Raw genomic sequence first — 24,580 nt, 5'->3', positions numbered from 1 at the left:
TTGAGTTCTGTTTACCACATATGTAAAAGAATGTCTCAGGCATTAAGCAGCTTCCTTGGAAGCATTTTATGTAATAACTTTTAAAACCTTTAATAACCTTTTTAATAATACCTTCCTGTGAGGGAGCTTTTAGAGGCATTAAACGCTTCGGATGTCACCACCACTGTGAACAACTCTAAATCGGTAAGTTTATCTAGAACGGAGCATTTCACATCAAAGCACTCTGAATTACTTTGTTTACATCTTTACCATTTATTTATAGAGACATTTTGTAGAATCAGTGGAATTCCACTTTAAGCTGAGGGCACACTACACAATTTTAGCACTGATTTTCCAGGCATAGACAAATTTCTATTATTTGCATCAAATCCCATCCAATCCAAAGCAACTGGAGAAAAAAAATTCTGAATATTTTCTGAGGCTGCTGTGCTTTCTCCGTTGTGCTGACAAAGGCCACTCACATTCTGTATGGACTCAGTAAACACACAAATTAGCTGTAGTTTGGCACATGATAGGCACCGGGAATTTGCCATTGGCGCTTTGCCACAGCTTTCTCTGGGTGAAAAACTGTGCTGTGTGAGCCTCGTTTTTGGAACCACAGATAGTAACGCATCCTGTAATGTGAACAACTACACTGTGTTTTCACATACTTCTGATGGCAGTATGTTTACATAATACAGATAGTACTAGTCAATACTATGAACAAACAAACTCATATACCATTTTTTGTTTGTTTTAGACATTTTACAATGATAGCAAAGATATCAAGACTATGAAATAACATCTAGAATTATGCAAAGAACAAACAAGTGTTAAACAAATCAAAACTACATTAAGTTTTAGATTCTTCAAAATAGTCCTGCCCACAGTAAAACCTTTTTTTTTTAATCAACCATCTTGTTTCAGAAACATTGTATATTGATACATCCATATACAAAGGTTTAAATACCTCTAGTCAAATTCCAGGTTTTGTTGATTTTCTGAGTGAAAATAAGTTAACACATCCTCTACAGAGATCAAACCATACTGCACAATTTCTATTTATTATTTGCTGAGCTTAACATTTTGGAAACATTTTTATCAACTTTTATTGTTAAGCCTTTAGATTAAAATGTTATTTAGATTAATAAAAAACATATATTCAGTCAGGTGTGTACACACCTTTGTTACTATAAACACTGACCAGCAACTTCATTTAGTACACCTACCTTGAATCTACACGCACTGTCCATTGTATCAGCTCTACTTATCATATAGGTGCACTTTGAAGTTCTACAATTACAGACTGTAGTCCATCAGTTTCTCTGCATACTTTGTTAGCCCCCTTTCACCCTGTTCTTCAATGGTTAGGACCACCACAGGACCACCACAAAGAAGGTATTATTCTCAGCACTGCAGTGACACTGACGTGGTGGTGGTGTGTTAGTGTGTGTTGTGCTAGTATGAGTGGATCAGATGCAGCAGTGCTGCTGGAGGTTTTAAACACCTCAGTATCACTGCTGGACTGAGTATAGGGTTCAAGGAGGCTTTTTTGCAGGGTATGCAGAGAAAAAGATGGACTACAAACTGTAATTGCTTATTTAAGAAGTGCACTTGTATTAAGAAGAGCTGATAAAATAGACAATGAGTGTAGATAAAAGTGTAGATACTACTTAATGAAATGGCCAGTTGGTGTATACAGATATTTGTTTGTGTGCCCTAATGTACTCCAGAGTCAGGCACCTTTATGGTCTTTGAGGCTGCGTGTCTCTAGCGCTCCAGTAGAGCCTGTCTCCGACTCCACGTCATCCACCGACGGCCGCTCAGACACGTCGGATGGCGTGGTCTCTTCCGCGTCCTGGTTGGGAGTTGCTCCATGGTGGTTTGGGGCTCCACTTGGAGAGTGGTCCCCCTGCAGGGCAGCATCCATGGCTGCAGCATAGCCCACTGACAATGCAGAGTCATCTTCTGTAATGGGAACCTGGAGGATTGAAAGAGGGATTTTAAAAGAGGGTCTAAGCCTAGGCATTAGTTAATTTGGCTTATTCCCAAGCTAGGAGCTCACTAGGATGAGGTGATTAAGCAATAAGCTACCTATGAGTTACCCTAAATGTATTATGATTTATTATGTGGGGTAATTAAGGTACATTAGCTTACAAAGAGCTTTCGTCGTTGTGCCATTGATTTTGCATTTACTTAAAACAGATATTAAATGTATAAAACTCCTAGAAGCGAAGTATGACAGAATCTTGGAAGACTTGGAAACTTATTTTTAGAGCTTTGTCTGTGATATTTTCAGCTGTGATTATATTTTAGAGTCTTTAAGCTGATGACAAGCTGGCCTATGTAGTGCCCCACACAATAAGTACAGAATGTAATTAAATTAACTTAATGAGGGAGAGAGATGTCCGAGACAGCGGAATTAAAATTGACAATAAAAAGACAGTGACATCATTATAACATCACATGACATCATCAGACCTTTGACACTCCAGAGATGATGAGTGTGCTGCGCTTGGTGGGGGTCTTCTTCGCTGCCTTACTGGCTGACTCAGTCAGCTGCCGGATGGCTGTCTCTGCTACGGGGTCCAGCCCATTTGAGAGGGGGCTTTCTGCTGAAATACAGACCATACGTACACATGTAGATAAGGAACAAAATGAACAACGTTCATATTAAGGCACAGGATAAGAAGAACCATCTCACATTCATTGCTTCTTTCACAAGTTAGAGCTGTAATTGACACTGACACATGGCAGACTGTGTGTTTTATAAACCTCTATAAGCCTTAATAATGCTGAACTGACTGCTGGGCGTGGGGCTGATGCTGGCTTGGCTCTGGAAGCTCTCTGTCAGCACTGTCGGCCTTTTCTCCGTCACCTCCACCTTAGACGGAGACCTAGAGGGAGAATCGCCTATACGTACATGCAGTGGTAGAGAAAAGACAGGAAGGAAAATAGTTATAAATTGTCAGATGAGGGTCATGGGTCCAGTGGTCCTTATTCATTAAAGCTGCGTATGGTCAAATCTCATCATAAAATAAATCACATGCAAATTTCACAGACAGTTTTATTATACCTTAATTTTATCTGTACGATTAAACTGTCTGGTAGAAGTGCACATAATATTTTCATAGCTTGAAAAATGCTTGATTTGAGGTTAAATAATCAAAATTGTTGTCAAAAACAGCAAAACTGTGAGGTAAAAAAAAGAAGTGATAATATTAAGTTTGCACACAGCAATACTTGTTCTAGAGGACATACACTTATTTTTTCACACTGATTAAAACAAATGCTGCAACCATACATTCCATTAAAATTTTTTTGCTTTATACTACCAATACAGTAAATAATTACCTCCCTAAAACACAAAACATAGCTTACATACTACAGTAGAAGCTTATATACTGCATATTATCACTCATGCAGACCGTATTTAATGAAAATAATCTCACTGCAAAATCACTTAACAACATTATCTAAAGAAGGCTACTACACTTTAATCATTTGCCAATTTATTCTTTTCAAACACTAATTTTAACACTATAAAGCTATTGTAGTGCACATTCTGCTTGACCTTAAACTCCAGCTTTAAGGACAACCACTGGCACATGAGCCTGCTGAATACTTTTGTTTTATCTTATTATCCAAACATCTGTATGTATTAGGGCATACTTCATGTAAAGTATATGTATATGAGGGCAAATTGGGGCATGTTTGTTGCAAATTAAATGTAAATAAAGTACTCTTGTGTGGGCACAGAACTGATTCACCCACTGTGCCCATATCACCACTCATCTAGAAGGCATTTCTAAGGTATGCAAGATTAAATGTACTTTATGGTCATTAGGACTGGCTCTGATGAAAAGGGAATTAACTAGCAAGGTACCTAGCTTGCGGTCCAGCTTCGGCCGTGACTGGATGGTAGTAACTGTGGTGACGATGGTGCCGTCTGGCATGATAGTGCGGTCCACGTCCACCTTTTTGGACGGTGTGAGTGAGGAGCGAAGTGGTGTGGCGTTCTGACATCCACGCATATCATTCAACTCCATGTATAGGAGCTACAAAGAAACAAAACATTGAAAAATCAGATCACAACAGAACACACTCGTAAACAGCCTGAAAATAAACCTAATGCAAAGAAAGTGACCATGGTCACAGAGATGGATAGCCATGTGTAGTTACTGAGTTAATCAGGGACAAGTGGTCAGTCTATTTGGTAGTCTGAAGTAAGGAGATACGCTTCTGTTAAATAATTCACTGAGACATTTAAAACAGTAGCTTATCACAACTCATATCAGTGATGGAAGACACTGGCTGAAGCGTTGTGGACGTTGTAAACAACAGATTCTTTTGCATAACCCACTACATCTGCAGGAATGCAGTGGATAATGAAGAGTTTTCATTATTTTTAAATAAATTATTAATTTGGTCCAAATGTTTTTAAAAGTAGGGCTGGCCTGAACAATGTTAATATAGAGTATACCTTTGTTATTCTGGTATCAGTTTCCTGTTTAGTATTAAGGGGATTTGTCTTTGTTTAGCCACAAAAATAACAGCCTAAAATAAATGTAAACAGCAAAGGCTTCCGGTGGGAATGTTAGTTGTTTTTCTTTATTTCTTTTCTAATAAAAGGGGAATTCCACCGATTTTTCAAAATTTCAACATAACATAGTCGAGATGTAAACAAAGTCATTCAGAGCAATTTGATGTAAAATGGTGGTAACAGGAACCAGGGGTTGTGATATGGCCAGGGGTCACAAATATAACCATTTTATTTATTATCCAAAACAACCCGTGAACCTACACGTCTTTTGAGCTTTTATACATAATTTACATTTTTATTGATGTAACAATGCAGAAATTTTTATTGATATCACAAAAGCAGCTGTGAAGTCACAAGTTTTTACCATTGTATTAGAAAACAATCTCCACCACACACACCATTGGCACAACATAGGAGCTGCTCTGCTACTACCACAATAAACAAAATGACTATATTTAAGTAAATTATTATTGTATATTTACAACCCCGCTCCCAATGATGTGTAAATCATTTAAATTCTATATTTCAATGAAAATAGTATCATATTAACACATCATCATATCAAATGTTGAAACTGAGCATTTTTATTTCTTTTTTTAAAAAAATTATTTGCCCATTTTGAATTTGATGCCAGCAGCACACTTCAAAAAAGTTGGGGCAAAATCCTGTTCACCTCTTCTTTTAACAACACTCTCCAAGCATTTGGGAACTGAGGAGACCAACTGCTATAATTTTGAAAGTGAAATGTTTTCCTAATCTTGCTTGATATAGGATTTCAGCTGCTCAGTTTCATGGTCTCCTTTATCATATTTTTCATTTCATAATGCAGCAAATGTTTTCAATGCTTGACAGCCCTGGACTGCAGGCAGTCCAGTTTAGCACCTTGACTCTTTTACTACTGAGCCACGCTGTTGTAATACATGCAGAATGTCTTGCTGAAATAAGCAAGGCCTTCCTTGAAAAAGATGTCATCCAGATGACAGCATATGTTGCTCCAAAACCTATATGTATCATTCAGAATTGATAGTGCCTTTACAGAAGTCAAGCCATGCCATGTGCACTAATGCATTCCCAAACTGGACTGTCCGTCTCCTCTTTAGCCTGGAGGATGCAGTGTCCATGATTCCCGAAAGGAATTAATGTTGATTTGTTGGATCACAGGACACTTTTCCACTTCACCATAGACCATTTTCAATGAGCTCGGGTTTATATATGGTTTCGGCGACGAACTGTGTTCATAAACAGTGGTTTTCAGAAGTGTTCCTGAGCCCATACAGTGATTTCAACTACAGAATTGTGTCTGTTTCTTATGCAGTGCCGCTGGAGGGCCTGGAGACCACTGCCAGCCAGTAGTGAGTATACAGAGATTTCTCTGGATTCTCTGAATCTTTTAATGATACTATGTACCGCAGATGATGCAATGCAAAAGTTCTTTGCTATTTTACATTGAAAAACATTATTCTTGAATTGTTGCACTATTTGCCCGTGCAGTCTTTCAGAGTGGTGAACCCCTCCTCATCTTTACTTCTGGAAGACCCAGCCTCTCAGGGACACTCTTTTTACGCACAATCATGTTAATGACCTGTTGCCAATTAACCTAATTAGTTGTGATGTTCCCCAAGGTGTTTTTTTAGCATTAGACAAGTCTACCAGTCTTTTGTTGCCCCTGTCCCAACTTTTTTGAAACATGTTGCAGGCATCAAATTCAAAATGCTTTTATTTTTCAAAAAACAGTAAAATTTATCAGTTTCAACATTTGATATGTTGTCTTTACTATTTTCAATTAAATATGAGCTTAAATCATTTGCACATCATTGCATTCTGATTTTTATTTACATTTTGCAAAGCGTCCCAACTTTTTTGGAAACAGAGTTGTAGTTCAAAACATAACAGAAATATAGTGATATAGATAATAGTGGCTGTGTTATTTGATTGGATTTCTTCAGAGTTTACGAATAAAAAAAAGAAATGGCCTTGTGAAATGTTTTGATGCATGTCTAGCGTAGCTGGTGTGAACTGCAACACTGATTAATATGGAAGCGTATCTGTTCTGTCAGACAGACGACTAAATATGCTTTAAATATAATTGTCTTTAAAGATGATTTTGGAAGATCATTTGGAAATATCAACAAAGCCGGTAAAATGCTGTTCAGGCCAGCCCTATCCAAAAGGTACGTTAGTTTAGGACAAAACACATTTAGGTATAAAAAGAATTGCCAACTGGGTGGAATTGCAATACTTTTCATACTTAAATGCTCAGGAGAGACCCAGGAGACTGAATACCATTTCCAACATCCCACTCACCTCCAAGGTGACAGTAGCTGTCGGTGCCAGACCATGACCTGGTGTGATGGACAGTTTGTGAAGTCCATTGGGACTCCTCCTAGGGAGATCCAGTGATAAGCAGGCATGACCCGGCAAGAATTCTGCCAGATGGGACAGAAAAACCTGATTGTGCCAGAGTAAACACAAAGGGTGTCCATCCTTCCATTTGGAAATAATTTGAATAGGGGATGGGAGGAGGTTTCTTTGGTCTCATGAACCCACTTTCCTGCACAGTTTCAGCTATTCCCTGTTATAAAACATCTTTATCCAACCTGCAAGGAGCTTGAAAACTAGCTGATGAGTTTGATTAGGTTTGGTTTTGGGGAGAATACCTGAAACTATGCAGGGCATTGGAGACTGAAACTGAGAAACATTTTATGGGTATTTACATGATCAAATTCAATATGTTTTTCTTTTACTCTAAGCATGCTAAAGACCGCAAACACTTAAATGAAAATGTTTTTTGGTACAAATGACTGACTTACGTTCTCCTTTGCTGTTGCGCTCCACAAGTCTAACTTTGAGTTCTTTGGTTTCTGGTTGCAAATCCCTAAAAGAGAGAAAAAGACAGCTGTAACATGTTCAGTCATGTCTTCACAAATAACTGCACACACAAAAACACTACATGAAACACTAAAAAAAAAAAACATAAACTAATGTTTAACCACAAAGAAGTTTTTGATCAATGCACATGTCAAGGTTAATTCTTCAAGCAACTTTTAGGATGCCAACTAGTCTTTGTTTTGTTAATAGTCAAGACCTTCACAGTACCACAGCATATTGACTTCACTGAACTATTCAAAGCAGGAGTGTGTGAACATGCTATGAATGGTTTGATTAAAGTGAGCTAATGGCCCATCGTCTGCTCAGGCAATGGCTTTCGACATCCACAGCCCAGAGGGTGGAGGGTGGATTCACTGGCAATCTCATGCTTTTATAAATAAAAGGATTCTGAAAACACTCAGCTCTCCTCTATTAGCATGAAAGGAGACTTGCTTAATTAGCATGAAAGGGACACGCTAAAAAGGTCACTTAAGAATGTTTAAGCATATCTAGGGCAGCCTGTAAAGGCTTAGTCTCCTGGTGAGCATGCCTCATTTAGAGAAATCACCTAACGAAACAAATGGCTGAAGATAAAAGCATTATAGTAATTACTGAATGAAAGACTTCTTTTCATCTGAGGTAGCTCAGTTGGGATCGCTTCACTCTTTCATTCCATAAAGCTTTCTATAAACTCTTGCAGAGATCACATTCACATTGCTAAGCTATTTTTTCAACTTCCTGATAAAGACAGATTTCCAATACAGAATCTTCATTGTCTGTGGAATATAATCTTATACCTAAGCCTAATCCGTCCTATTGCATGTTCATACTCAGTAACTACTTCATGTTGTCCATCAGAGCTGGAATTTCCACCCGAGATACAATCTTAGAAGAGCTCTGAGACATTAGTATGACCAGTCTGTTACTGGCCAGATAGGGTGCACTCACAGCGTGAGGTCTTCTCCCCAGTCCAATGTGGCTCCAGGGCTGGTGGAAGGTGTGAGGAAGCGTGTTCTCTTCTCCAGTGCGGGGACATCCAAGCTCAGGACGCAGCACAGCTCCCCGACATGAGCCTGGCAACCTGAAGACACAACATCACTAACCTACAGCTTACCCACACATCTGAACACAACAGCTTGAATACAGCTGCCAAGACTACCTTATTTTACCAACAGGGGATTTACTTCAGCCAAAAAGAAAAATATTAAGCAGAGATAGCTATGTCTGATGTAAACATACCAACGCACCTCCTAAAGGGGTGTGGCAGTAAACTCTAGAGCAAGATTTTCTGGTTCAAAGACTAGGAAAACCTTTTAATGACATATCTTGAAAGTGGAAGGGACTTTTGAAAAACGATAACTGCTTTGGATCTTTTTTCTCACTAGCTGGCAAATGTAGAAGGATGCCAGATAGCTAATGTTACTGCTAGTAAGCTGAACATATTATAGCCATCATTTGCCTGTGGCAACTGTCCTGAAATCATCATTACAATGAAGACAATGGATTACTCGTCGACAGAAATGACTTGTCAGATGAGGAGGACAACATGCTAAAAGATTACAGTTTAGTTATCTAAATACTTCAGTTTGATTCTTTTTCTCTGTCATTCTTCAACTGAATTGTGTGCATTTGATAGAGAAAAAAATCTTGTTTGACAACTGAGGTAAGAGTTACATTAATGCTAGCTCTGTTGTATTTATTAGTCCACAGATGGCTGCTAGGCTAGCAGCCAGGACTGGGTGACATTACAGAGATTCCCAGTATTTTTGGTGTAATGCTTGCTGGGTATTGTAGTGGTGGAACACTGATGAATGAAAACATGAAAACAATCTAAAACAATGAATTCTGCCAAACCGATGAGGCTGAGGGATACAACACGACAGCATACTGCATAACACTGCAAATACCATATTAAATGCTAGTTTTAGGCTGGAAAGCTCTTTAACATGCTATATTTGTGAAGAACCTACAGAAAGCAGTTAATGGGTGCACTGTTTATGGATTTTATCTTTCTAAGCTTATGATTCATTTTAAGAATGATGACACAGCATGGAAGGCGCAGATAAGAACAAAATACCACTGCAGCACCTACGAAACACAAAGTCTTTAGCACAAAGACTTCTATAGCGAATTATGACATTAAGCTGTAGGAGTAATCTGTCTTTTGTTTTAAAAGAAGAAAGACTATTCTACTTGGAAATCCTCAATAAATGATTAAATGAAAAGAAAGCCTACGCAAACATGTAACATGCAAACAAATCTGTATACAGTGGCTGAAAGGCAGGTCTACCTTTTTTCACACTGGAGGCTTTCAGTTGACGCACCAAAAGGCGTCTGAGAGCATTGTTCTGCTGTGGAGAGTTCTGGCTCCCTTCCTTCTTCTCTCTGGGAAACTGCAAATGTAAGAGGGCAGAGGTTACGTGTAAAGCGGAATATGCTATGTGGTCCTTTCTTCTGAATTAGTTCAAACTGTGGTCCCACAGTAAGAAAAAAAGGATTAAAAAAAAACAACTAAGTATTCAGATCTTAGATCAAATCTTAATCCCCTAAACTGATTCATCCTACATTTAATTTTCAAAATAAAAAAATATATATTAAATTAATGCTATATTAAAAATGCCATCTGACATTTTTAAGTCACTACTAAAACACACACGAGCTGGAGTCCATAGGCAGAGGCTTGTTTCAGCCAGACCCCCTGCATTTTAGAACAGGAAATTAAGACTGCATCCCTGCAAATTCATGACATCAATGAGTGCAAACTGCTTTACTCTGCTAATAAGCTGATCAGCTCACCAACCAATCAACAGACACGAACCTCAGGTAGGATATTGATGGTATGTGTGCTTTTTTTTTTCTTACAGCAGGGCTGGAGACACATGCTCTCAGGTTGAGGATCATGGCAGGTTGCGTGGCATATAGTGTGTCCTCCACCAACTTTGCTATCATATCCATGTCCACCTCTGCCTCGGAGCTCTACGCACAGGAAATAACCTAATTACACAAATCAACTCTACAGCAGCTGCCTGTCACTGTGCTCAACATTATAGTGCCATTTCTGTTACATAGTTTAGTGGATGAGTCCCTCTTAAAAGCACAGTCATACTAGACTTGGAATAATATTAATATTACTAAACTGCTCACTAAATCTCATATCTTATTCAGCTCACCAGTTTCTGAGCTCAATCAGGCATGTTACGAGTGCTTTGGTACTATTTTTGAACACTAATTTAAATGAAAGTCATTAGAGGACAAGCTGTTATGTGTTAAATATTAACACACTCTGAGCAGCATTATCTACTTATTACAAACAAAATGCAAAGAAACCATAAGCTGGTGTATAGCTCAGGTAATTTCCCTCCCCCTACCTCTCTCTGAACTCTCTGTCGTGGAGTCACGGTTAAGGATGGCAGGGGTTGCTGGGAAAATGTCCAAGAGACCAGCAGGCCTTCTTCCTCCACCTCCTCCAGACAAACCTGCAACTGCAGCAGCACCCACACACCAGCATTTGTAACAGTAGAAATTATCTAACATCAATACTTACATGTCTTTCAGCACTACAGCTTGAAATATTTATCCGGACCAGACAGGACATGACTGCATGCGTTGGGCGTCACTTCTCAAATATGTGTCAGGTTTGGGTTAGGTTCAAATTACCCAACTGGGTTCTCACAGTCCATCTCCCACTTCTAACAGATTTTACCCTGCATTCTCCCTGATTTTCTTTTTCCTCCTTACTTTACTCTTCCCCCTACTTTCTTTACTTTAAAACATTTTTAATCAGACCACTCGAGTTGCTGAAAATTTAGCACCAAGGTCTATGAGGCCCACATTTGTGAGAAAATGGATAGGCGGAAAATAAAACAGTGAATCGATTCATGAGAGGGCAGATTAGTTGCATAAAACAGGTGGACAGGTGATTATTAATTATTTATTACTCTGCTTCGAGGCATGCCCAACAACACACTTATCCTTACAGTGATAAAATCACTGTAACGCACAGGCTCTCGTGGCTTCTTGCTATATTTTATTATGTCATATGTTTTATATTTCTATATATTATTAATCTATAAGTTAATGATGGATACTATTGTCGCTACAGTGTAATTTAACTTGTGCTATCATTAGAAATAGCAGGTTTCATTTGGGTCAGCTCAGGGCAGTTTCAGAGAGAATTTTGTTGGGTTCAGGTCAGTTTCAGACCCAAAACTTGTGCTGTGGGTAAGGTCATTCAGGCTCAGAATGGGGTGTTCAGATTGGGTTGTTTTCAGGTTTGGACAAAAATGTACGGAACAATTATAGCTCTGTTTGACACAAGCAATTCTTGTACTGTGAATGACACGAGGCAATAGCGTTTGCATTCTTAAAGCCACACTATAGCCCTATTCAGGGATTAGTTTTACATGAGGAGGTGTGATAATGTAATTATTACCAGTGTTTCTCAGTGATTGTAGTTCTGTCCGAATGCGCCATGCGGTATGTTTTACAGACTACGCACTCACGTGTGAGTAAAGATTCCAGTGTCTTTTACCTTTTGTAAAACGTGCAATTAAAATAACCTATTTTAATCCTGTGCGAATCGACATGTTGTGAAAAACGCTGTTATGTTCTGTGGAAATAGAGTTTCTAAAGTATGGAAGGGTTTACCTGTGTTCTCTGACGAAGCTGAAGTCAGCTTGTTAGAATTTTCCTGTTTCACCTTAAATAGTGCGGCAGTTAATATTATAACAACCGCTGTATTTACACTGCTCCGGTACATCAACGCACAAAATGTAAGGATGTTGCTGCACGGTGCATGATGAGTCCGGCATGTCAAGTCTTGCGTACGCAGTACCAGAGAACTTGTAGAGAGGAGAATTTACCACAGTGTAATGTTTTCCATGCTTCCATGAACACTAGAGGGCGCTCTTGAGCGAGCCCAAAACGAACGAGGTTAAGATGGAGCATTGGAGTTAAATCATAGTTTATGAATGCATAAACATTTTTAATGTAAAATAATACATAAATTTCCTGAACACAGAACAGCATAAAACATTTTAACACCATTGTTATATTTTAAAACAGTTTTAAACCCCAGTTATAGGAGTGTAAAATGGTGCCTCATGTATGTTCATGACTTCTATGAGCACAAACATCCAAAGAGCTGCTCTGCTAGCCAACAAGTCAGCACTCAGTCGGTGTAATGCTAGCATCTAGCTGCCCAAAACCTATTTGCTGCAGAAAAAAAGGAAACATAAATGTCAGTTTTCTTTGCTTTTACAGTGAAATACATCCTTCTACTTTAAAAAAATTAAAGGAAAGCTCTGGGCAAGACATTAGAAACAATTAGAAACTCAATTTTAGCCGTTTAGCTCCATTGACCCTTATTCATTGAGGATTTACTCGTGGGTACCCTCTGGGGCTTTGCAATCATGTTTTGGATATAACAGGGGAAATAGAAGAGGTCATAAACTGGCTCTGGTGGCGTGGAAAAGTTGAGCGGAGCTGATTTTCGATCAAGTGAATCGCCATCTGTCAATGCAATGTATCTACCCAATCAGGAGGCAGCTCGTGTTTGCGTGATTCATGTCTGCAGCACAAGGTATGAAACATTGATTCCCCTTTTCAAATGTTCCAGCGTGAAAAGGTGCACCAGTGACAAAAGCAAATACATTTAAATACAACTGTTTACCTCCAAAATTTAAAACCTGAGCAGGAAAACAATCGCTTGGATGATAATAAAACGAAATGTCTGATATTGACCGCAAGTGGTAAATTAACGACATAAATCCTAATCTTTCCAATTTTATTTCATTAACATTTTGGAAAGTATTTGAAGATGCGTAAAAATGACGCAAACTACATTGACTATCTGATTATTCAAAAAAAAAGAAGCATTACTTGCATAAATATTACCTTAGGGTGACTACATTTTTATTGTATTTCACAGGGAACACCCCCATAACACCCACATATGGGCAACTGAAGAGGGGAGGACGCACCGGAGCAGTATAAGTGCAGCGCGAGGTGCCACAATGTAACTGCTGCACCATTCAAGGTGGAAAGAGAAAATTCGAACAAGAAGCTGGCTAATACAAAGCAAACTTCAGCCTTGTTGTTCTCTGTGGCTAAAATCAGGCCGACATGTAATGTTACTGTCCTGTCTCACATGTTCAACTCAGAACATGTAAAAATTCCAGAAAAAAAGTATGATTTTATGCGCTGAAGATGACTGTTTTCTAATAATTTAGGATGATACTAAACACAGTGTAATAAACAGCATTAGTCAGCTTAGGAACACTCTAATGAATTACAGAACTTCCCCCAAGTAAGCTGCAAGCTTGCTGATCGATCCTATGATGTTCCTATCAAATACCGCATAAACATTTTGATGTATTACAGGCGCTCACATGGTCTGAAGGCTTCCTTCTGAGTGCACTGAGATTAAGTTTTAAATGGTGCTTCTCCATTAGTCACAATCAATAATCAGAATAAATGCAATAATCACCTCTTCTATTCACATCTAGCCCTAAAAATGTAGATTCACATTATGGAGAATGGATATCATCTTTTGATTACATGAACTCTGTGAACTATAGTCCCTACAGTCACAATAAGGCTACATTAAATTATTGAAATGGCAAAAGGAGACCTACATGCAAACTGATACTACAGGCGTGCCTCCCTTAAGAAATACTGTAGTTTCTAAGGCTTCACTTGGAGCAACACAGAGATCCAAGATTATCAAATATATCTGAATTAATTATGTTTTCATTGCAATCTAAATGGCAAATTTTGCGACACAAACACAGATGCATTAGCAAGTAAGCTTGTCCTTTTCAAAACATGTCAAAAAGAAAACAGCACTGAATGGGTTGTCAGCACACAGCAAAAATGGATTTAAAAACTAATCCAATGTGATCCTGCTGCCTAATTGCAGCCTTAAGGTACATTCAGTTTGCAATGTACTCTTGCAACAATGAAACAGCTAAGCACATTACAATTACTGCCACTGTAGAACATCTTAGGACTGTTTGCACATATTTACAAACAAAAGACTCACCTTAAAATCTCACTTCTCTACAAAGCTGGATTAATCTGTGCATTGCTGAGAAAGTAGCTATAAACACATATATGCATATTCCTGAATGTAATTACTTCTTTTTTAGTTTTTACCTGGGCCTTCATGGGGTCCATGGTGATCTGGTATGTATCCATGGAGACGGCCGCCGGTGACTGCTGAGTGACAGTCACTGGGAACGTTACCATGTCAATGGAACAGTTGCACTGCAAAACCTGGAAGGGGAGAGTAGTGAAATTCACAAAAGTGGACAAAAACAGTGTGGATTTGAAACACTTCACAATACAGGTTCAACACAGGTTAAAATATTCATGCCAGAACACTCAACTATAAAGAAGTGGATGTGTGGCTTACCATGCTGTGTGCTGATTGGTCTGTGCAAGTCACATGGTCAATGGACGCAGAGGTAGGGAGCTGAAGGCTGTCATCAAAGGTGATCTGAATTGAGCTCTATGGAAGGAGACAGAGACACAGACTGACACTGATTTCCCCAGCAGAAAAGGCATCTCTATTGTGGGGCAGTCAAAAACTCCTCCCATCTGTGCATTCTGCTACCAGCTCAAAACAATGCTGAAGGAGACTGAATATGAACAGTGCACTGTGATATCTATTTATGGACAGCAAGGTGTACAACAGTGTAGCTATTCATATTTTTTGATATACAGAAAAAAAAACACACACTGAACAGCTTTGAAGAGCTAAGAATGAGCCACAAGAATTCTGACTGCAATCACCTAAAAAACAAAAACAAGCCATCTCTCGTGATCAACAACAACCCTCTCCAACACGGCACTCTACATCTAAATATGCCATTACATAAACAACTGAGATTACACACTGCAAAAATCGAGCACTTCCCCTGTGTCTTTTCACAGACACACATGCTGGCGCCACAGGCCAAAACACATTGGTCAGTGAAGCCCAGGATGTGACATCACTCTGTCCCGGGTGACAATGGCAGGCGGCCATGGCTTGGAGCTGCCAGCGCTGGTTCGAGCCAGAACACCGCAGCTCCAGAATGACATAATGCAGCACATAGGAAGGCGCCAAGTGGGAAAGAGCTGATTCAGGACCCTGTTCCTCAGCTCAAGCTCTGACCCAAACCACTTCCAGTGTAGCAGAGATTCCTGGTCTCAGATCAGCACAAAAATGGCACGGCGCTACATGGAGGGAAGCCAGGATGGAGCAAGACAGGCATGCAAGCAATCAGCTAATGGAAATGACTGAGGAGAAGCAGGCTGGCAAACACAGTGCTGTTCAAACTGTTGCTCAAGGGAATGTTCGGAGTGAATGGGCACATTCTGTCTGTGACATTTTCGTATAGGCAGTGGTTCTCAAACTAGTCCTCAGGTTCCCTCTACTGCAGCTCCCAAAACACTGAACAAAGCCTTCAAAAAAACACAGAATACCTGGTATTCATGGGAATTACAGGGCACTTTGCAAAACAGATTTCATGGGGCGTATCCCATACCTCTAGTCGTGCAACTCTGTTTCCTTTTTTTGTAACAGTTGATGAAAGTGAAAATGGAGTAAAAAACGTCCTATCTGGTACATGTTTGGCGTTGAATCCTCCTCCCCTATCTTTACATCCTTTCTCGGCAACCTCAAAGAGAGGAGCTCAGACATCACTTTCATCATTCATTACTGGGCTTAGACACGTATGTCCTATTTATCAACAATTCAAATTATTAAAATGCAACCATGTCAACAATTTTATTAACTTACATCATCCTTTCATCTCATTAACTGTAATCATCCAATAAAAACACAGGGTGAAGGAGGAGATGTTATACCACAGAGGTAGGACAGAGGAGTCAAGGGGGCATCAATTAGAGTTTTAAGATCCACCCATGTTGAGGCCGTTTGATATACTCACATTATTAAGCACTGGCACTAGAGCTGGCACCAACCCAATTCTTTTTGTATCAGCACTGATCCTGCATCTATTCATTATCACAATATTCAGCTTTTAAAACGCAAAATTAAATCAAGGTTCTTCACAAAACTGGAGACACTCGTGCATTGGGAGCTGATGCCAGCAGTAAATGCTGCGTCTAATATCAAAGAAAAAAGGTCTCTAATCGGATTATGTAACAAATTGAGCCTGAAATAATGCAACATAAGAAAAGAATAAAGAATAAAAAATGCTCTCTCTAACAGATTGGTCACTGCACAAAATCAGAGGTAATCCAAAAATCAGTGCCTTGAGTTTCTTTTTACAGAACACATTGCAATTACACTGGCCCAGTGGGATGCATTTCGTTTGTATTCTAAAGGTTATGCTATTAGCAATACCAGTTCAGATCTGTTTTAAAAATTACGAACACTGCGTATCCATTAAATTATCTGCAATCTGCAATTAAACACACACACACACACACACACACACACACACACACACACACACACATCCCCAACTTCATACTTCATGCAATCAGAAACAGAGTGAAAGAACTCTGTAACTCTAAAGCAAGGGAGAAGTCCTCCTGAGTGAGAATCAGAAATTGTGTCAAGGCTTTGATACGTCTAAACATAATTCACAACAGAGTCAGGGTTTTCCTCCTCTCGTATACTTTCCGGTGTCTGTCTGTCTGTCTGTCTCTGTCTGTTTGTCTCTGTCTGTTTGTCTCTGTCTGTTTGTCTCTGTCTGTTTGTCTCTGTCTGTTTGTCTCTGTCTCTCTCTCTCTCTCTCTCTCTCTCTCTATGAGCCAAAGGGATTAGTAATTGTGTTTGACTGGATTGCTTCAACTGGCTTGGGCTCAGCGCTCTGTGGAGCAGAGGAAGAGAGGACACAAATCCCCTATTGTCATGGCATATGTTCATCATTGCTTTATGGCAATCTCTCTCTCTCTCTCTCTCTCTCAGCAGTGTGGAGGTACAGATGTGTGATCATTAGGGGAGTTACGATACTGAATATAGTTCGATTTTATGTTACAAGAAATATTTTTAATATTAGTGACATTAAACATATTGACATAACTGAATTGGATTGAATAATATTGAATAATAACATTCCTCAATATTCACTGAAGAGACAACCACAAAAGTAAGAAGAAACATGTTCTAGCACCCTGACATTATTACATTTTGTGTGTATTTTAACTATTTTATATATAATTAAATATATACTGTGGAAAAGTCAGTTTTTTGAACTCCTGTTTTGGAAACTCTTGATTTCCACTTATTCTCCTTTGACTTTCCCTTCCCCACTTCTTATATTTAATCTCCTCAGAAATATTTCCTTTTACCATTTTAGATGCACATGGGAAAGAAAATTTCAAAGCAGCTGAAGTGTATTTTGGCAGTTGCTTGTGTGAATATTAGTGTCTCTTTGATGGATAACAATGTTAGTGAAACCTTTGGGAACAGCTTTTGTGGTTGGTTTTAAAGTTGGAAGGAGGGAGGAGTTAAAATGGCAGGGAGCACAGAAGTAGACACTGGATAAATGAAATAATGATAGATTTAATATTATACTTAGTGGTGGAGGCTTTTTGTGTAATTTTCTGTTAAATATACATGCTTCCTGCTTTTGTTTCCTGACAAAGAAAAATTAATAAATAGTACTGGACATTTTGACTGCATACTGAATAAACGAAAGGGAGGGATATCTTCTAAGAAAAGTACCTGTTTGTTGTTGATTATGTTTTCACCAGGTGCTCGGGCTTTGATTGATTATATATATTGTATTGTATTGTGGTGCCAAAAAACCAAAATACATATTGTATGATTAAATTTGTATATCATTACACTACTAGAGGGAGACTGTGTTGTGTGGTTTTCAAAAGTGGTGGTTGAGCTCGTCAAAGATATCATATGGCTGCATGCTCTAGTGCAGGCATGTAGTCTGTCATAAACAGGACAGGAACGTAAGGTATGGCTGGAACTACAGTGAGGAACATAACGATGACTAAGCAGGACTGTCTGCCCTCCATCCTTTAAGACCAAAAATGAGATATGAGGTTTCAGCAGGAAATGCGTTAAAGCTGTCAGACTTCAGTCACAGTTATCTACAGACAATAAGATCACACCCACTCCCTTCTCTCCATTCCAGCACACATCATCCCCCATGTTCACTCAGTCCTGCCTTTCCAAAGCAACCGGTTTTATGAGGAATACTAGTCGATAACAGTTTGTAAACTTTTGAGTTCATATTAGGTCTAATTACAAGTCTTAAAGTAGGGCAGCACAGCACTACAAAAGAAGAAAATGATCAACATTAAAATCCATTAAATCATAGATCGTGCTGCTTTCGATCACGTACAGAGATGCTTACATCACAACACAAATTCACTACCAGGCATCACCCCTGCACAACTAATTTGCATAGAATGACAAACCCTCCAAATTTACATCACAAGGTTTGCATGGCAGCTGCAGAACTCCTCCTCAGATTTCCTTATCAGACATATCACCCAAAAACAAGAAAACGACTTCAAGTACATAAACACTTAACACGTCTTCAAAGTTAACAAAGATATAGGTCTTTAGAACCGAAACATGGCTAAAAGCACAAGTTAATGGCTAAGACTTAAACTAGAACTTGAAGGCAGGCACTGTTGACTCTTGGTTGTGATTTATGCAATAATATATGAAAAGAAACGCTCCATAGTGAGATATTGGCACTGGTGTGCTGCAGTCATAGGCAGAAGGGCAAAGGCCTGCATACAATTATTATTATTATTATTAAGTGTCGTCAAGTCGTTTCCGACTCCAGGTACTCTCAAAAGTCTTTGCCAACACCGAAGTTCAGAGGTATCTACATTTTTTCCCTGTCTCGCTTTGTTCATCGCCTAGCTTTCACATCCATAGAGAATCACAGAGAAGACCACAGCCTGGACAAACCTGATCTTTCTTTGTAGAGATACATCATCGCATTTGAAGATCTTTCCAAGCTCTTTCATCCTTCATCTGCCGAGTGCTATTCTGTGTTTTATTTCTTGCGTTCTCTGTTGTTAATAATTAATAATAAGTAAGAAAAGCTGTCCACCATTTCCACATCTTCTCAATCAATGCTAAAGTTAGCTTAGTTTCTTTCATCATCTATCAAAAAACGTAGTCTTCTTAATACTGAGCTGAAGTCCTATGTCTACATCAAGTGTCTTGCGGTTATACCACAGTTTCATTATTGATATTTCTTATTAGATTTTTAGACAATGATGACACATAAGCTGATTAACAATTTATTTACATCCCACAAAGTTCTGATCTTTTTGCCAGTGCTGAGGCATACGATGTGCTTGAGACTTCAACTAGTCTGTGCAATACATTTAAACGCAATAGTCAAATTAGAGGAAAGGTCATACAGCTCTTTTTCTCTACCTCATGACTTTGTGTCTTCTCATCCTGTTTTATCCATTTGATTTGATCCAATTTATCTATGCCTATATTAAAGGTAATTAAAGATTTGTCACTGTAGACATCTTAAGCTTATCACTTAATCATAAAATCCCCTCATAAATTGACAATTTTAAGCTTTTTACTGTGATCACTCAAAATTATTAGCTGTACATAGCACACTCACTTCCATTAATAAGGACAAAGTGAGAGTTTGATGTGTATCGCATTTTGGAGTAACACTCCCTGCTCGAGTTATGTTACTGTGTCTAAGAAACAGTATTGATCAGATCGGGCCAACACATGACCTGTTAGGTCATCTGGGCCGATCTTGATCCATTTCCTTGATCGAGATCTAGTTCCTTGTTGCAGCTAATACTTTTTTGACAATATAGGGAGACACTGGCATCCATCGAATGTCTCTTAGCCAATTTCATTGCATGGTCAGGACTAAGTCTATGTTAACATTACAAGCCGCATTGCTCAATTCCGATTTCTTGCTCTTGATCCGATCTTTCTAACTGTAACATTTGTGCAGGTAAATCTGTCATTAATGTGAATGAACCTGTGTCCTGAAACAACCCACATGAGCATATCCTAATTAATAATGTCATGTAAATTAACCACGTGCGTCATGAACAACAAACAAACTAGCCAGCAGAACAACCCTTCGTCAAGAAGATAATTTGCTCTGAACAGCTCTCACATAATTAGAGTAAAACGAGGGGGGACGGGTCGAATGCTTTGTTTTTGCATCTTTTGCTGGCACTCACTTCAGGTTAGGCGCTGCTGCCAAGTTAACGCTGAATGATACAAAAACAACACATGCGTTCTGGTCCGAGTGTTCCCATCAAGGTCGCACAGGCACGATTTGATATACATCTGATTGAACAGCACATTTGAAAGTGGCTCAGATCCATGACACAGATCTAAGAACATCAGATCTGTATCACAATAAGACAAAATATCAGATTTGTGCCCCTTCAGCCTGGTAACCTAAACATTACCCAACTATGGTTAATGAAATATAAACATGATTCTCATGATCCAAATTCTAGATTGTGTATGTGTGTGTGTTGACACTGTTCCTAGCCTCTCTGATATGGTGTCACTTTATGTTTAAATCACCCAGGCGTGGACCCCTTTGGCGTCCTCAAACACACCACCAGTCTGTCCAATCATCCAGAAATAAAACAATGCCAGGACTGCAAAACATTTTTAAAAAATCACAACAATGTTTCCCAGCATGCCTCAGGCCATTTCTAGCACAAAGAGGGCTAACGACTTCGGAGGACGAACACAGGGCTACCTCAAAATAAACAGTGAGACAAACATACGCAGACATAGCGCCTGAAAACCGGCAGCTTTGCCCGAGTGCCTAGCTTGAAGTATCCTGCAGCGAAGCTCAGACGTTTTTTTTTGAAGATATCAGTGACTCATGTGGAAAGTTTGGCCTCAACAGATCTGCAATTTCACTTCTGGCTTTAAAACCTTACAGCAGATGCAGGCTCAAGTCCTGGCAGAAAGAAACAAACCAAAAATTTGAAAACAGGAAAAAATGCAGATGCTTCATGTGCAATCAGGTGTGAAAAACTAAATAATGTCTACAACTGAAAGGAGGAAACACGTTACATTCTAGATCATAAAATAAAAACCTGCAAGTGCAATTTAATTACTACAGGCAATCTGTGCCATATGAAGGAGTCACCAACATGAAACAGAGAGGGACATAGAGAGAGGATGAGAGACAGAGAGAAAGACATAGAGAAAGAGAAGAGACAAAGCTTTGACCTTGAGTCTGTATTCTTTCGCTGCACATGTATCTAGGTTGCCTCAGACACTGAGAGACATATTCTACACCCGAGGCATGATAATATGCCATCCTCTCATTCTGACACTCACACACACGCGCACACACAGTCAGACATTATCAGATCACCCAGAGCAGTGTAGATGAGAACAAAGTGTCCAATTAATTTGATTACAGAAAACAGTTATTTTTTTCCCTCACTCATTCTCAAACAAACAGTGGATGTGGAATGTGGCTCGAGCTTTGACTGCACGTGTGCAGACTTGAGCTGTGAAGGCATGTTTCACAAAACAGACTCTACAGACCCAGAAAAAAAAGTATTTAAAAGTTCACGTTTAACTTTTAATGTGTGGATTCATACACCTAAAACAGTCATAATTAATATTTACATTATCATTAACTCTCTTGGTACATTAGACTTAAACCGGCTATTTTTCTTTAAGCCTGATCTACGCAAATGATCTCTCTTCTAATTGGCTGTCCTACATTGCAACACACTCAGAAAGCAGTCCAGACTGGAACACTTCTTTTCTACTGAAGACTGAATAGTGGATGCGCACAGGTACTCGAGTACACGGTTAACCTTTCAAGGTGGCGATATTAGAACAGTGAAATGGCTATTTCACTGTTCTAATATCAGAATTCTGTCAGAATTCTTTATGGGACGACTAACAGTTCCGTCAAACGGCAATATTATGTTTTACCAATACTGTGAAATTAAATGACTGTCCATTTATTAACTCTTACAGATACTCAAATATCAAAAGAAGTCAGTATGTACATCGCTACTCATATATGTTTTCATAACCGCTACTCATATAGGTTTTCATAACCGCACAAAAGCAATGAATTTAAAACAGACTGTTTTACATATGCGGTCCATATGTAGACCACATAGCCCAGGAAAAGGATGGCACATTTGATGTTACATCAAACTTCTTGTTTCAAAAAGCAAAGAAACATTGTTTTTTTTTTCTCTGATCTGCCCGTTAAACCTTGTTATTACATACATTACAGACATGTTACTACATACATTACATACATATAATATCTAACCCCAAACATCTTTATAGAGCAACAAGTACTCATACCAACACTTAAATGTTATATGGTATATAAACACTGAAATGGTACATGGTATATCACACAAGCTGAAAGAGCTTTTAAGGGTTTGGAATGGCACACAGAATGCAAGATGGCATGTACTAGCTGTGTCAGGGACACATCTGCACAGCTATTTGCAAACGCCCTCTATTCTGCCATCATGTGATTGCTGTGCTCAACATGTCCTCTGGGTGATTGTATGACTCACATAAACACACATACACAGCATGAAGTCCACACACAAATACACACACATACATACATGCATACACACACGCATACACATGTGTGCACCAGAGCCATCAATTACAGAGCGTTGTGCAAATGAATCAATAAACTGATTTGGTAGTGACCATTTCAGAGAAATCTGTGAGAGAGTGACATAAAGAGTTGTAATAGCCTCTGTATGTGTGTGTGCACCTGTGTCTGTGTTTGCGTGTGACCATGCGTGCATGACATATGTGCCTGCAGACTTCAGTCATTGCATAATCTCAAGTATGCGATGCATTAGCCTGATATTTGTGACTGAATCTGGGTAAAAATGTGTTTGTCAAAAAGGTCAAAACAAGTCAGTCTCATTAGCGAGCTGAGAGTCAACGACTTTACAAGTCGTTTAAGATTTTGTGTGAGTGCTTAATCATCTTAAGGAGATATTACAGTAAGTATGTGTATAAGACACATAATCGGTAAGTGATACTATATGTGTGTGTTTCTCTCCTTTTGTTTGTGTGTGTGTGTGTGTGTTTATCAGCACTCAGAGGACGTCCTTCTGCTGACATGGTCACACGTAACCAGCTGTGCCAATCCCTTTCTGCCAAATCCCTGGATTATTGAGGGTGAGAGAGAGAGAGGGAGAGAGGGAGAGAGGGAGAGGGAAAAATAGAAAGGGGAGAGGGCATAAGAGAGACAGAGAAAAAGAAAGGAAAGAAGAATAAAAGAGGAAGAGAAACCATGAGACAGGGAAAGAAAACAAGAGAGAAAAAGAGACTGAGAAACAAAGAGAGAAAAGGAAACAGGAGAATGAACACAGGAGACAAAATGAGAGAAAATCTTTGCAGGAGCATGTCTGGGTATGGGAAGGGAGGGGAGGGAGGGGGACAGAAAGAAAGAGAAAGAGAGAGAGAGAAAGCGAAAGAGACAGACAGACAGACATGGAAAGAACAGAAGAGACAGAGAAAGAAAGTAAAAAATTAATGTGTGATTGCAAGAACATGCATGAATGTGGGGTGGAGGGGGATAAAGCTTCTTAGTGACCTCGTGTTTTACACATCGCAGCTGTAACACATGGTCCACTATGCACCTCTCCATCACTCTGAATGACTGGGATGAAGTGCTGAGGCCTGCATGTTTCACTATTCAACAAGGCAAACAGCCCCAAAAGGGTGCCACTACATCAACAGCCAATTTATTATTAGTTAATATTATTATTGGCCTGGGCTTGCAATTACAGCTGATGATTACAGCCAATAATTTAACATTCATACATCTCTATGCACCATCCCACTTTCCATTTCTCTATCCCAATAAAACATGGCACTGATCTCTCCTTTCTCACTCACTGAACGCTCAAGCCACTCTCTCTGTCACTCTCTGTGCACCGGTAATCTGATTAAAATGCCACTGTGTGTGGAATTGCATGGTGAAGATTAACCGGCTGGTCAAATTCCCATCCTGACTTCCTCGCGAGAGGTCACATGGAGTTGGTGTGAGTTTCTTAGCACATGCTGCAAATAACAAGAGCTGAAGGCCGTCTAAATAACATCCACTGTCATGAGAGCAAGAGTGCGCTTTCTCTGTAAGGGGATGCTGCTGGTGTTGTGTTCAGTTCCACTGATCTGACTGCCCATGAGTCATAAGCTAGCGTCCACTCCGACACATACAC

General features: G+C 39.2%; 1 protein-coding gene across 6 annotated transcripts in view; it reads right to left on the bottom strand.

Annotated features, from left to right (window-relative positions):
* The window catches only part of c2cd2l (c2cd2 like), a 34,533-nt gene that overhangs the window by 1,770 nt on the left and 8,183 nt on the right, over positions 1-24,580 (bottom strand). For 4 of the 6 annotated variants that reach the window (XM_036580458.1, XM_036580459.1, XM_036580457.1 and 1 more), the window contains exons 3-14: positions 14,805-14,900; positions 14,546-14,665; positions 10,759-10,872; positions 10,253-10,366; positions 9,681-9,783; positions 8,339-8,471; positions 7,333-7,397; positions 6,827-6,948; positions 3,866-4,037; positions 2,785-2,892; positions 2,461-2,594; positions 1,723-1,960 (exon numbers count right to left, since the gene is read on the bottom strand). In XM_036580458.1, the coding sequence (XP_036436351.1) occupies positions 1,723-1,960; positions 2,461-2,594; positions 2,785-2,892; positions 3,866-4,037; positions 6,827-6,948; positions 7,333-7,397; positions 8,339-8,471; positions 9,681-9,783; positions 10,253-10,366; positions 10,759-10,872; positions 14,546-14,665; positions 14,805-14,900 (1,519 nt within the window). The remainder of the gene's footprint in view (positions 1-1,722; positions 1,961-2,460; positions 2,595-2,784; positions 2,893-3,865; positions 4,038-6,826; positions 6,949-7,332; positions 7,398-8,338; positions 8,472-9,680; positions 9,784-10,252; positions 10,367-10,758; positions 10,873-14,545; positions 14,666-14,804; positions 14,901-24,580) is intronic. The other 2 variants (XM_036580460.1, XM_036580462.1) reach the window with 1 other exon arrangement.

Source organism: Colossoma macropomum, unplaced genomic scaffold (genome assembly GCF_904425465.1).
Source record: "Colossoma macropomum unplaced genomic scaffold, Colossoma_macropomum, whole genome shotgun sequence".
NCBI lineage: Eukaryota > Metazoa > Chordata > Actinopteri > Characiformes > Serrasalmidae > Colossoma > Colossoma macropomum.
The sequence above is the reverse complement of the archived record's forward strand: the minus strand, read 5'-3'. Positions and strand labels throughout refer to the sequence as shown.